Consider the following 15,470-nt stretch of genomic DNA (forward strand, 5'->3'; position numbering starts at 1 on the left):
ACACTGGCAGGGAAGAGGTTAACAGTGTGGGTGATCAAGTGGTTAAATGTGTCCCTAAATTTAAATTAGTTAAAATAACGCCCAGGCAAATTTGTGATCATTAAATTCAATAGTGAATGACTGACTGATATGTCATGGGTTCTAGTCCGACCATCATCACATAAGTTCTGTTGTTGGGGGTGTTTTTTATGTCTACGGATTGTTAAATGGTGGTAGAATTAGTGATAAGTACATGCAGCTGAGATGATTGGACATGCCTGTGAAGCGGGGGGCATTCAAGCGTTCACCAAGTGACAGCATTCACAGCTGATTCAAAATAAAATCGCCAATTATCCCAGCTGATCTGAGAGTTTGTCTACTGGGAGCTTGTCTATTTGGAGATTGTCTACTGGTAAGCCAATTGTACATCTATCTATATATATAATAACAGGACGATAAGAAGCAGTGTGGTTGGAGGTGATCTGGTGGTGGTAGCACCTATTTGCCTAAACAGCTGACCCTGGTGGATGGATGGACCTATTGTCTTATTGGACTGATATATACTCACTTTGTTTCTAGCGCAGCACCTCCCTTTACCGTGTAGCCTTAAAGATATGTACTCCATACTTCTGTGCTGAAGGTGGTTCTCTGAAAAGGTATGGCTGAGGCACCAACAACATCAAAGTGTTTTGACCATCTCCTTTTTTGATGCTTAGAAAGAACAATCAAATCGGGAAAGTTAACCACTATCCTCTCCACACTGACTGTGTTGCCCAAAATAAACTTGCAATTAGTGGTCATTGTTAGATGGCCCTGATAGGATATTCTCTATCCTTGACTTCACAATTCTCCATGTCAAACTCCACTTCAACCTTCCTGTCACGTCTAGCTAAAATACACTGAATCTTCCACAAACTTACATTTGCACATATACTCATCACCCTAACACACACATTACATGTGAGAATCCCATTGAATGTACTTACAGTGTCATTCCTCGGGGGAGCCGGCCTCCTCTCCTCCATGGGCCTCCTCCTCCCCACGGGGTGACCACATGGCAGATACTAGAAACATAAAGAAAAAATACAATCATTTAAGAACAGCAATTTGGAAAAGGGACACAGAAAGTAGGCCAACCCATTGAAGGTAGTTACAGTGGGCTGGGGGGGGGGGGCAGCCTCCCCTTTTCCCCTGTCCTCCCCAACATCATAGATGTCTGCTGCTACATCAACCAAAACCAAGCAAAACAAACATTGCAGCCCTTCCAGTTTAAACAGAGACCCAGAGAAGACACAAACACATGGAGGGTACTTACATTAAGCTTGAGGGAAGGTGTCCTCCTCGCCCCTATCTTCAGCTATCTCCTCCTCCACTGTCTCCTCCCCCGCCTCCTCCATCTCCTCCTCCTTTCTCACCCTCCTCCATCTCCTCACCCATCGCTGAAGCTACATAAACCACAAAAGAGAAAAAAATACTCAAAAAAATGCAGCCCTCCAACTTAGAACAAAGACACAGAACACCTTCACAGTCAAAGTACTTACAGTGGGTCTGAGGTGGATGAGCCTCCTGCTGCTCCTCCTCATCATCGCTGGTCTCTACAGAAAAAAACAGCACAAGTTACACACAATTTTAGGACACAAATATCCAGCTGCTTCTCCACATGGTAGTAATATACTCAATGCCCCAAATTTTTTAAGACAAAGCTAGGAATGTATTAGGGAATGTCCATTGGACATTTACTTGGGGCAGGCGGTACATACAGGAGCAATGACATCAATGAGATTCATTGGGCATTTTTATAAACAGGAGGTCACTGTCCATCCACTATGGTGCCCCCCCCCCCCCCGATACCCGTCCCCCACACTAAAGAATGTAATGGCTCACACTTTCAGGTCACTTGAAGCAGCCTGAATATTATGTGCTCACTATGCAGTCACATTAGTCCGAGCTCCACAAAGCTGATCTGAAAGCAGGTTATTTAGAACAGCTTCTAAACATTTCCCAGTGAGCTGTGTTTTGTGCCCAGCTAGCGAATCCTACCTGGCCAAATCACACCACTTTTTACAGTACCATACAATTCAGAGTAGTTCAAAACATTGCTGGTACACCTCCCCTCAAGAGTAGTTGACTGTCACCATTTTGCTCCCAAACTGTTCAGACAGAAGTGTTTTATACCAAAGAAGCCAAATTTAAAACCAAAAAATATAAAAACATTATTTAGGCTCCACAATACCCCCAAAGTGATTTCAAATGAACATCTCTAAAATTAACATGCTTCTGCTTACCATCAATAATTCGGAGTCGCTCCAATGGCTCACTCCCTGGGGCCACATATCGCAGGATTGCAATCCTCCTCCTTCCTTTTTTTACCAAGCAGACCACCGCTTGGCACCCATCAGCTGTGTCTAGAACAAGAAGACAAAGAGGATATCATTTAATCACATATCCTAAAGGAAGTTCCAAAGGCTGTGAACACCCCCCCCCCCCACACACACACACACACATCCACATCTTTTCGCACATTTATTCCACATATTGACTTACCAGAGATTCTCACCACGGCCTTCTTCTTCAGCGCTCTTGGATATTTGTGTTGAATTTTGTGTTTTTTGGGCAAAATTTTACATGTGTGAAAATATCGGCCAATACCGATATGCGATCGGCAAAATATCGGTATTGGCAACGAAAACCGATATCAGTCGATCACTAGTACATACACATACAGCACAAGGCCGTGTTCACACTGCAAGACATTTCTCAGGGCTGCAGTTCCTCTGAGCTCCACAAGGTGGTGATCTCAATTCTACCCAGACAGGAAGTCTCTATGGAATACAGACAGGAAGTTCCGGGTGAGTGGGGAGGAAGTAGAGAGAAGACACTGCTGGAAGTGGCAGCAGAGGAGGTAATAAGATCTTATTTTCTATTTACACCCAGTAACCCCCGTCATGTCCATCCTCTTCCTCCATAGTCACTGTGATGTCTTTTATCTCCAGCAGATGATGATACACACATATATAGTGTGGAAACCTAGAGTAACCCCTTCAGGGTCAAATCATTTCCCCACTTTCGGGGCCGGAAACATTCTCTTCATTTTGGAGATACATTCTAGTAATATGTTCTTCTAAACAAACAGCACTGACAATACAATGACCATCCTGACTAGAGATGGGCTCGGACGCGTTCGAGTTCGCACATGCCCGATCTTGCCAGGAAGGCGACATTGCACTCCACTAATCACAGGCAGTGAGACATTTCCCGATCCGCAGCTGCACAGATCAGTAAATGTCTCACTGCCTGTGATTAGTGGACTGCAGTGTCGGCTTCCTGGCGGGATCGGGCATATGCAAACTGGAACACACCTGAGTACATCTCTAATCCAGACCATACATGGCCTACAAAGGACAATTATTACACTACACAGGCAGCCAATGGGCAATCATTACAATATGCAGCCAACACAATGATGGAGTGCAGGGGTCAGGAGTATAGAACATAGAGCCCCTTACATTGCTGGTCAGGAGGAAGAAAACATTCCCCAGCCTGCCATGAAGAATATGTTCCATCATTGGTGTCAGAGGGAGGAAAATAATGAGGGCTCTGAGGGAAGTATAGGAGCTGAGGGGATGTGAGGGTTTAGTAAAGCTGGAAGACTTTAGGGGCCTCTGAAAGTGTAATGTATCTGAAGGACTCTGAGAGCCTTGAGGGGGTAGTCAGGTTGTAGGACTCTGAGGGAATAGGGGGCTGGAGGGCTCACTGGACTCTGAGGGACAGAGGGGGTCTATGATTGTCCTCCCACCCCACCTGCACTTATTTTTCAGACCTTACAGAACTGGCAATCTTAACCATCTTATTGTCCCACTGCTCATGAGATTTGTTCTAGAATATTATGTAAGATGAAGAAGGGAATTCCTTCATTCGTTGGTGAGCACTTGTTCTTAGAGGAGTTCTGTTTCAGCTGTAAACCAGCTCAGAAACCAAACAAATCCAACAGAGAAAAGGGAGATTCTGATCTGGCAGGCTAAGCTGGTCCAAGGTCCTCCAAGATGTAACAAACCCGAAACAGTCCAGATTAAATGTATTCTCATGGGGAGTTCTTAAATGTACAGCAACTCTCCTATTACAACCCTGAAATCCACATCCTATTATTGTGACCAATACCATCCAAATAATTCTTATTTTAATTTCCCAAAATGATATATCTACAAAGAGACCTGTATAGATCAAATGACGGCACCAATGAGGATGGAGGAGGACCGGAGTCACATGACTGAGAAGGTACTAAACCTCACCCTAGAGATTATCTACCTGCTGACCAGAGAGGTGAGGAGGATTCTGGGAAGTCACATGACATCACTCTTATCTCTATTAATAAAACACAGACCTGACCGGAGAGGTGAGGAGGATTCTGGGATTCTAACATGATATTCCTATTGCTTCCTCAATACAGAGATTTCCTCTTCTGAAGTCAGGTGATCATATGACCATCACAGTGCCTCCATGTGACTCCCTAAAACCTGAGAGACACAACATGCAGAAGATTCTAGAAGTCACCAAGAAGATGATGGAGCTGCTGACAGGAGAGGTGAGCGGTGCTGGGAATTCTGGGACATTATCCAGTAACAGACAAGGGATGTGTCTGGATGGTGACTGTATCATTGTGTGTGTCAGGTTCCTATAAGGTGTCAGGATGTCACTGTCTATTTCTCCATGGAGGAGTGGGAGTATTTAGAAGGACACAAGGATCTCTACAAGGACGTCATGATGGAGAATCAGCCGCCCCTCACATCACCGGGTAAGAGGAGACTTTATTGTAAAGGAGAGAGCAGTACGGAGGATCCATCTAGATCCCCCATCATCTGATAAACCCATAGAAACAATGTATTCAGTCAGTGTGTGTTTCCTACAGATGGATCCAGTAATGGGAACCCACCAGAGAGATGTCCCCATCCTCTGTATTCCCGGGATTCCACACAGGAAGGTCACACCATCCCTCCCCATCATCAGGTAGATGAGTGATAATTATTAGTAGTTCTGATTTATACACAGAATGTTTGTTACAATGAATGTTTTATTATATATTCAGAGTGGAAACCTCGGGGATGATAATATTGATGTTAAAGAAGAGTATAAAGAGGAGTATGGAGTGATGGAGGAGTTTTTAGAAGGACACAAGGATATGATGGAGCCACCTAATACCAGGAACCCACCAGAGAGATGTCCCCGTCCTCTGTATTCCCGGGATTCCACACAGGAAGGTCACACCATCCCTCAATGTTACAAGGTTGGTGGGACGGAGCATCTAGAACATGGACTCATTGAAGTGATTTTCTTAACTGTGATGTCACAATATTGAAGCTTATGTTTTACAGATGACCTCTTCTATTATTTTCTTGATTTAGAGTGGAGATCCAATCGATATAGAATTTGAGGTTAAAGCAGAAGAAGAAGAGAGGTATGTGAGGGATGATCAGCAGTCTATGGAGGAGGATGGAATAACGGGGACATTTATAGAGGAGGACACTCCTACAGAGATCAGCACAGGTGGGTCATTAACACTAAATATATTCCTCCACCCATACTGCTCACTGATTGGTCCAGAGTAGGGCGGGGACTGGGTGATATCAGCCTGTAATCCCCTGGTCACTTTCCTGAGCTGTGTTCCCCGTCCTGTATTCCTGTATTTCTCTCGGATAATCTTCCTTCTCTGTGCTGCTGACACAATTTATGTCTCTAGACTGGATCTATGGAGATTCTGGGGTTCAGCTGGCAGCAAAATGTTCATTTTCACCAGAGGAGTTACTAGATCTAGGCACCTGGGGTCAGGGTCAGGACAAGGGGTGGGCAGGAGGGATGGCTGCCCTGGACACTGTGGTATCATGCGAGGTGGGGGGGGGGGCACCACAAGGAAATTGCTGTGGGAAGGGATCTGTGTTGCGAGGAGGAATTTAAGGAGCAGCAGGGGGCTAAGAATTGTTATAGGAAAGGACATTTGGGTGTGTGCTAGAAGTGGTGATTCATGGGTGATTTGTGTTGGGAGGGGGTGGGAGAAGGGGATTTGTGCGAGGAGGGTCAATTTTGGGGGGCTTGTACTAGAATAGGTGATATGGTAAAGGGGGGAATTTGTACTAGGGGGAGAATTTTTTTTGGGGTCGGGCGGGATTTGTGCTAGTAGGGATTTGCGGGCTAATCATGCAGATTACTGCCCAATGCCTGGCATATGTGCTTTAGATTTCCTTCCCCATGCCCAGGTCAAGTAAGCTCTCTGATAGAACAATTCTCCTGGGGTTACTTACTCTGCTGTTCACCAGCTGTGCCTGACTTATGAGTCCTGACCCTTACACTGTATAATTTATATTGTACATTACATACTCCTGACCCCTGCATTATATACTCTATGCTGTACATTACATACTCCTGACCCCTGCACTATATACTGTATGTTGTACATTACATACTCCTGACCCCTGCACTATATACTCTATGTTGTACATTACATACTCCTGACTTCTGCTCTCCCCCCTCTACCCACTGCTATATTTACACATAATATGAATTCTCTTTTGTTACACCCATTTTCTACCAGCTGGACATTTTATATCGGTAGATAGTGAGTAGGTGTCCCGCACATCAAGGCGTGGCCTGGCGTGGGTCCAGACTGAGACTGCCATTTACAATCATACAGCAGGTCTTGACTTGATGTGTGGCTACTGGGTCACCTAGTCACCCTCTACCATTTACTAGTTACCTTGAGGGTGGAATTGTAAGAGCCTCAGAGACAAAGCTGCCTGATGTGGGCAGAGTCCTGGTTTAGGGGAACCAATCTGCTCATGTCTAGTAATAATCTTTTTATTTCTATTTTAGTAGATGGACGGGAGATAAGGAAAACCTCAGAGGATTGTCTCACTTTGTCTCCAGACTGTAAAGTAGAAGATGAGGACATCACACAGTATAGTCCAGGAGAAAACCCGGCTACCTCAAATGTCCACCCGGCACCACACAGTGTAGATGGACCATCGTATTCCTCTTATCCTGAGGAACCTCCGACTGTGAGGGACGGTGCCAGACCATCGTATTCCTCTTATCATGAGGAACCTCAGACTGTGAGGGACGGTGCCGGACCATCGTATTCCTCTTATCCTGAGGAACCTCAGACTGTGAGGGACGGTGCCGGACCATCGTATTCCTCTTATCCTGAGGAACCTCAGTCTGTGAGGGACGGTGCCATCCTTCCAACAGATAAGAGGTTTTCCTGTACTGAGTGCGGGAAGTGTTTCCATTTTAAATGCCATTTTAATGTGCATAAAAGTTCTCACATGGCAGAGAAGCCGTTTTCCTGTCCTGAGTGTGGGAAATGTTTTTCACAGAAGTCCAGTCTTTACACACATCAGAGATCTCACACAGGGGAGAAGCCGTATTCCTGTCCTGAGTGTGGGAAATGTTTTTCAGTGAAGTCCTCTCTTTACAAACATCAGAGGTCTCACACAGGGGAGAAGCTACATTGCTGTTCTGAGTGCGGAAAATCTTTTTCACGGAAGTCCAATCTTTACATACATCAGAGATCTCACACAGGAGAGAAGCCACATTCCTGTCCTGAGTGTGGGAAACGTTTTTCACTGAAGTCCGATCTTTACAAACATCAGAGATTTCACACGGGGGAGAAGCCGTATTCCTGTCCTGAGTGTGAGAAATGTTTTTCACGGAAGTCCAATCTTTACACACATCAGAGAACTCACACGGGGGAGAAGCCGTATTCTTGTCCTGAGTGTGGGAAATGTTTTTCACAGAAGTCCAATCTTAACATACATCAGAGATCTCACACAGGAAAGAAGTGACTTTCCTGTCCTAAATAAGGGAATTGTTCCTCACTGAAGTTCTGTCTTCCTGTACATCAGGGATCCCACACAACCCTTGAGGTGTATTAGTGCCTTGAGTGCGGGAAATGTCTTCTATATGAATGTTGGTGGACATGTGGGGAAGAAGCACACCCTGATATACACCTCAGATATACTCCATGGCTGATCTTCATCATGTAAGAAACAGTTGATAAGGAGATCAGAGATCACCAAAGACATGGATGAAATGTTGTCCCGTGTTGGCTTTTCATTGGCTGAGTAAATTTTGGGGTGTAGAGTGGTAAGTAGAGCCATGAAATGAAGGAATCACCTTCAGAATGTCTTGCTTGTCTGTGTGACGGTTACTGATAATGATATAGCGGGTTACAGAGCTAGAAGCTGTGAGATCCCATATATCTTTATCAGTAAACTTTACACAGACAAGACAGAAATTCTGAAGTTGATGTCCTTCATTTCAAGGCTCTACTTACCAGTGGTGACCCCGAAGCGTGTCTCTCTGTCTTCAGTCCATCCTTCTCCCATCCCCCAACAGGAGGGAAGGAGAACTCGGAGATAAACTAGGTGAGAACTTATTTTCTTTGCTCCTGTGTGGGTTTGGGTGGCTTGGCGGAGTGCGGCACGAGAGGTAACACCGCTTGTCTTTATATTTCTACATATCTTGTCTGGGTGGAGGTTATTGGTTGGAAAATATTTATACTGTTTGATTTTCTGTAAATAATTTCTGTTTTCCCTTTGAAGGGAGATATTATGTGTGGTTTGATGAAGGGATTGGCTCAATAGTTACCACTTCACTTACATGTTTAGTTTTTATAAACTAGATGAACAAATATGACAAGCATTCATTCATCCATGACAAATGTTGGTCTTATTTTATTTTGTTCAGTGATTTCCTATGATCCTTGGGTCCATCTAGTGGCCATAATGCGGTATTGAACTATTTTTCCTGATTGAGGTATTTTGGAACTAATACCTCATTATGGCCACTAGTTGGAGCTGACGATTATAGGAAATCACTGTGTTTATTAGAATACAGCCAGAATTTGTCACAGCTGGACACATGCTTGTCACACTCACCCAACATATTCTTTGCATAGACCCCCTTAGTTTCCTATGTCAGGCGGGGGGTCATACAAATCCCTGAGCTCACACCCATATATTTATGAGTACAGAACACATTAAGCCCCTGTTCACACTAAGGCGACCTGTGAGGCGACCTGGTCGCCTCACAGGTCGCCGCAGGTCGCCTCCCATAGGGAAGCTGCGGACCCGTTCTAATAGGAGCGACACAAGTCGCTCCGACTTAGAAAAAGGGTCCGGAGCTTCTTTGGGGCGACCAGGAGGCGACCGCCATAGACTTCAATGTTATGAAGTCCGCGGCGGCCGCTCCGAGGTCGCGGCGCGCTGCTCGCACCGCGATCTCGGAGGTCGCCCCGGGAAGTAGCGTCGCGGTAGTGTGAACCGGCGCTGAATAGATACCAGAGCTGTGTTTACATTATTTTTGCACACATGGTAAAATGCAGATTTTAGGCCTGAGGATTAGATAAAACCCCCAAACATATATTTTCTGAAAGCAGAGGTCCTGGAGAAAAAAATGGTGGTAATTGTTAAGGTGTTCCTCGTACACAAATGTCACCTTCATATCCGGGTTTATTTTCTCCTTTCCCCCATTTTCTATGGTGTGATCTTTTCTACAATACTTTGTTATAATAATATAACACGTTGTATATTGTATTGCACACAAATTATAACCGACTCCGCCTCCACATTCCAGACAAGTCATTTTCCTCACCAATTGGATTTCTTCCTTTGCTATTTTATTCATTTATTTTTTTGCACTCTTGTTAAAATGAAAATTATAATAAAAAATATATTGAAAGAAAAACATTGTGTGTGTCGGTGCAATGATGACAGACTTCAGTATCCAGAAACGGCTGGTAGGTGACACTTCCATATACAGCCCAAGGAAGTGACAAGAAGCCCCTAGGAACCTTTGGAGGAACCCTGGCTGAGAAAGACTGGACTTGGCAGTGATATATTATTATTATACAGGATTTATAAAGTGCCAACAGTTTGTGCAGGCTCTACAATGTTAGGGCAAACAGAACAATTACAATAAAATTCAATATAGGAGGAATCGGATGGCCCTGCTCTTAATATCTTACAATCTAGGAGGGAGGGTCAAGTGATACAAAAGGTAATAACTGTGGGGATGGGCTGATGGAGAAAATAAAAGTACAGTTGTTCGGTGGGGGCAGAAGAGGTTTCCTTAAAGAGATGAATTTTCAGGGAACAAATTAAGGTGGATAAAGTAATAGATAATCAGACAGATTGGGGTAGAGAGTTAAACAGAATAGGAGAGGCTCGGGAAAAGTCCTGGAGGAGGTGACAAGGGAACTAGAAAGCAGAAGATATTGGGAAGATTGAAGAGGATGATTTGGTTGGAATATTGAGACCAGGTTAGTGGTGTAGCTGGGGGCCGAGTTGTGGATGGCTTTGTAAGTTACTGTTAGTATTGTGAATTGAATTTGTTGGGTGAGTGGCAGCCAATGGAGGGATTGGCAGAGAGGGGTAGCAGATACTGAGTGGTTTGTAAGGTGGAGGAGTCTGGCAGGAGCATTCATGAGGGATAGCCTATGTAAAGGTAAGCCAATGAGGAGGGAGTTGCAGTAGTCGTGGCGAGAAATAACAGGGAGTAGCTTGAACATCGTCCGTTTGGGTGTTCACCCAACACCAGAAATTTCTGTGTGCGTGTTTTTTTTTTATTATTTTTTCTCCTTTTTTTTTTTTTTTTTTTACAAAACATCATTTTTAAAGGAGCAGTGATTTTAATTAATGCTTAAAATGAAAAAAAAAAAAAAGAAAAATCCCTTTAAATATAGTGCATGTGACTACTTGAAAAATTTGCAAAGATATCGGGCTTGAAAACGAACCAAGCTAAGTCACAAGCTATGAATATATCTCTTGAGGAGGCGACGGTCTCTACTCTGAATCAATCCTACAATTTCATTTGGCAATCAGAGGCATTACCTTACTTAGTCATACACTTGACAGCGTCCTTACACACGCTATATTCCAGAAATTACCCGCCCCTTTTTACTCGTCTACTGGCTGACATGGATAGTTGGTTGCTTCATCCTCCCTCGTGGTTTGGCAGACTACACTCGGTAAAATGAATATCCTCCCAAAGGTGTTGTATTTGTTTTGTACACTACCAATAGCACTGTGTAGATCTGAAGTGAAGACATTGCAAAGTAAAATGCTATCTTTTATTTTTCCCCCAAAGAGGCCTAGGGTGAATAGACGTACGCTGTATGCACCTAGAAGGGGGGGCGGCCTGGGAATACCGGATATGTTGAAATATTACTATGCTGCATAATTGGCCCAATTGGCAAAGTTTTACTCTACCCAATCCCGTACTATTTGGATGCAGCTGGAGGCACTCATTCGCATAGCAGATAGCAGATTTTTGCGATCACAGGGGTATCTTAACAAGACAGAAGTTAATTGAGAAATATGCCATGCCTTTGTCTTAATCCTTCAGCTTTACTCAAATCACGAATTTCTTGCGCACCTACCTTATCACAGCACTCTGATATAGTCACGGTGTCCCCCATGGAACTTTTATGTCAGAAGTTTGATAAGTCAAACAGCCATATATCTGAGCTATATAATATATTTACTGACTTTTCTACTAAGTTGACCTATATGGTGCAGTGGGAAGCAGATATACAGGACAGCAGTGAGCTGGACGACTGGAAACTTATGGCCCAGGATGCTTTGAGATCGTTAATCAACACTTCCATCATAGAGGCAAACTATAAAGTGCTTCTCCGGTGGTACATGGTGCCGGTGCGGCTAGCTACTTATGTACCCGAGGCGTCCCCATTGTGCTTTTGTGGCTGTGGTCAGGAAGAACCGATGTACCATATCTGGTGGCAATGCCACAAGGTACAGCGTACTATCAGTGCCGCCTATCAGTGCCGCCCAGCAGTGCCCAGCAGTGCCGCATATCAGTGCCGCCTATCAGTGCGGCATATTAGTACCTCCTCATCAGTGCCACCTCATCAGTGCCCATAAGTGCCACCTCATCAGTGCAGCCTATCAGTGCTGCCTCATCAGCGCACATCAGTGAAGGAGAAAAATGTGTTTATTTTCAAAATTTACTCGCAGAAAATAAGAAAAACTTTTTTTTTTTTCAAAATTTTCTCTTTTTTCTTGTAAAAAATAAAAAACCCAGAGATGATTAAATACCACCAAAAGAAAGCTCTATTTGTGTGGAAAAAAATGATAAAAATTTCATATGGGTACAGTGTAGCATGACCGCGCAATTGTCATTCAAAGTGTGAGAGCTCTGAAAGCTAAAAATTGGTCCGGATGGGAAGGGGGTTTAAGTGCACTGTAGGCAAGTGGTTAACAGGGATGTTGAAGTTGCTGAGAATGATTGTGGGGATTTCAGAAGAGAGAAAGTAGGGCAGCCAGGCAGAGAAGTCATCAAGGAAAGGTAATACCGGTCCAGCGGGCCGATAGATCACAGCAATTCTAGAGGAGATTGGAGAAAATAGACGTATACAGTGAGCTTCAAATGATGAGAGGGAGGAGAGTGGAGAACCTGGAAGGTGCTCTGTGAGGATAGGAGGATTCCCACTCCACCTCCCTTGTGTTCCCTAGGTCCAGATTTACACCTACTTCATTCATCTTATGGTGTTTATCAATAAATGAAGTAAAATGATCCATGTGCAAATTCATATACAACATAAAGTGCTTTGTGCTCAAGATGCTGTTCCCTGCAGATCCACTGCTTCTACTTTACACCTACTTCTTTAATCTCATAATATTTTTTATAAAGTAAAAACCTGTGCAGATTCATGTAATCATACAATATTTTGTGCTCAATATAGTGTTCTCTGCAAGTCCACTGCTTCCACTTTGCATCTACTTCAACAAAGTTCTGTTGCTCCATAAAAGTCCACAAATGAATGAAAAGTTGATAAGGTGTGAAAGTTCTCCGTGCTCCAAACTGTGCCAGCTGTAGTGTAGCCACGCCTTCTTCCACCTCTTACACACGTGATGGTGAGGGCGCCCCCTTAGTAGTGCTTCCCCACTCACCAGAGCAATATGACTCCCAGCTTTTCATCTACCAGAGTCACAAACATCCTTCACACTCTCCTCACCTCCGATGGCAAAGGAACTGGATCCTCCTCGCTCACTCCTGCAAGTCTGCTGTGCTTTCTGTCAGTCTCCCTCCTAGATTCGGCTTCCTCCTCCGACCGCTGTTCCAGCAGGAGCTCCGCCTCTTCATACACACTCAGGGAGGAGAGAAAGGGGAAGGATATACAGTACATACACACACAGCACAAGGCCGTGTTCACACTACCAGACAGTTCTCAGGGCTGCAGTTCCTCTGAGCTCCACAAGGTGGTGATCTCACTTCTACCCAGACAGGAAGTCTCTATGGAATACAGACAGGAAGTCTCTATGGAATACAGACAGGAAGTGGTGTTAGGTAAAGAGGACGTTCCATAGAACGTAGAGGGAGACACTGCAGGATCTGGCAGCAGAGGAGGTAATAAGTAGATTAACCCCTTTAAGGGGATCAGTTGATGATTAATATATAATGCTTCCAAAGCTGACCAAACATGGACGGAAATGTGAGCGATCCCTGCTGAACCAGCTGAATTTCCATGTATCTATGGTCACCTCCCCTCCCCCTCATCTCCTTCATTATGTAAGTCATGCTGAGATAATCTCCCATTGGCTGAGCAATATTCTCATTTGTCTCTGAGCTCCTTCTTGCTATTCCTCGTCCTGCCTGTTGTTTCCTTGGATTGATTTTCTGTGTAGTGACCCCGGCTTCATCTCTTGGATGCGCTCGTCTGTTGCTTGTCCTGACCTTTATCCTGATTTCTGGATCTCCGCCTCGTCCCTCCTCCATATCCTCTTACACAGCTTTTCTCCACACCTGCAGTGACCCTGGGGGGTGGAAACTTGGCACCAGCATGCAGCAAAATCCATCCCCACCATTAGGAGCTCTGGAGAAAATTGTCTGCTATTTACACTCCGTTCCTCCGCACATCACCTGATCACATGAGAGCTTACTTTCACACTTTCCTGATAGATTTCTGTATGGTAAAGGTCAAAGTTCACTCTTCATTTTAGGAGAAGTGGGAGGCACCCAGGAACAATGATTTGGTTTGCACAGGAGACTCATATAGAGGGTCCCTCATATAGGGGTCCCCTCCAATCTCCCCATCCAAATGTTCCTCCAGGGTCTATATGTCCTATGATATCACTCTGACCTCACAGCTCCTCCCCCCCCCCATGTCCCTCCATCTGTCTTTTTTTTCTCATGCTCTTAGGATGTGGGCGGACCCTTGGCATCCTCACTAGCAAAGTGGGTCTGTTGGTCCTGCGTTGTATGTAATGATGTCAGAATGCCTGCAACAAGCTTTTACCCTGCGTAGTGTGGGGGTCCTGTGTGGGTAAATTTATACCTTAGTCTGAGGTGGGGCTTTAATTAAATGGAAACCTGAATAGTGAGGTGAGGAGGATTCTGGGAATTTCATTTGATTTTACTATTTGTGTTCAGATCTAGAGTTTTCCTCCTGTGAAGTCTGGAGATCATATGACCATCACATTGCCTCCACCTCCCTCCCTGATAGAATAGAGAAATACAAAGAAGATTCTAGAAGTCACCAGAGAGATCATGGAGGAGAGGTGAGCGGTGCTGGGAATTCTGGGACATTATCCAGTAACAGACAAGGGATGTGTCTGGATGGTGACTGTATCATTGTGTGTGTCAGGTTCCTATAAGGTGTCAGGATGTCACTGTCTATTTCTCCATGGAGGAGTGGGAGTATTTAGAAGGACACAAGGATCTCTACAAGGACGTCATGATGGACAATCAGCCGCCCCTCACATCACCGGGTAAGAGGAGACTTTATTGTAAAGGAGAGAGCAGTACGGAGGATCCACCTAGATCCCCCATCATCTGATAAACACATAGAAACAATGTATTCAGTCAGTGTGTGTGTTTCCTACAGATGGATCCAGTAATGGGAACCCACCAGAGAGATGTCCCCGTCCTCTGTATTCCCGGGATTCCACACAGGAAGGCCACACCATCCCTCACCATCATCAGGTAGATGAGGAACAATCACTGATAGTATCATTAGGATCTGTACATTATCTGCATTGTTACCATTGATGTCATTTTTATTATATATTCAGAGTGGAAACCTGAGAGATTCTAAAGTTGAGGTTAAAGAAGAGATAAAAGAGGAGGATGATGAGGATGGGGTGATGGAGGAGTCAGAGATTCTAAAGGAACACAAAGATCTGTACCAGGACACCATGGAGGAGTCATCCAGCTACAGAAACCCACCAGAGAGATGTCCCCATCCTCTGTATTCCTGGGATTCCACACAGGAAGGTCACACCATCCCCCACCATCATCAGGTAGATGATTGATAATTATTGGTAGTTCTGGTTTATACACAGCATGTTTGTTACAATAAATGTTTTATTATATATTCAGAGTGGAAACCTTGGGGATGATAATATTGATATTAAAGAAGAGTATAAAGAGGAGGATGAGGAGTATGGAGTGATGGAGGAGTTTTCAGAAGGACACAAGGATAT

The 15,470-nt window shown here is 44.4% G+C and overlaps 2 protein-coding genes across 2 annotated transcripts in view; both read left to right on the plus strand.

The window, feature by feature from the left end:
- Window positions 1-15,470, plus strand: part of LOC309550239 (uncharacterized protein) — a gene marked incomplete at both ends in the record, with an annotated part of 1,760,330 nt that overhangs the window by 177,134 nt on the left and 1,567,726 nt on the right. The window contains 1 exon segment of the mRNA XM_082250650.1: window positions 7,286-7,807. Coding sequence (XP_082106776.1) covers window positions 7,286-7,807 — 522 coding nt within the window.
- Window positions 1-15,470, plus strand: part of LOC309548786 (uncharacterized protein) — a gene marked incomplete at its 3' end in the record, with an annotated part of 145,338 nt that overhangs the window by 17,143 nt on the left and 112,725 nt on the right. The gene's annotated exons all lie outside the window — the stretch shown is intronic.

Source organism: Pelophylax lessonae (assembly GCF_965119305.1).
Source record: "Pelophylax lessonae genome assembly, chromosome: 3".
Taxonomy (NCBI): Eukaryota; Metazoa; Chordata; class Amphibia; order Anura; family Ranidae; genus Pelophylax; species Pelophylax lessonae.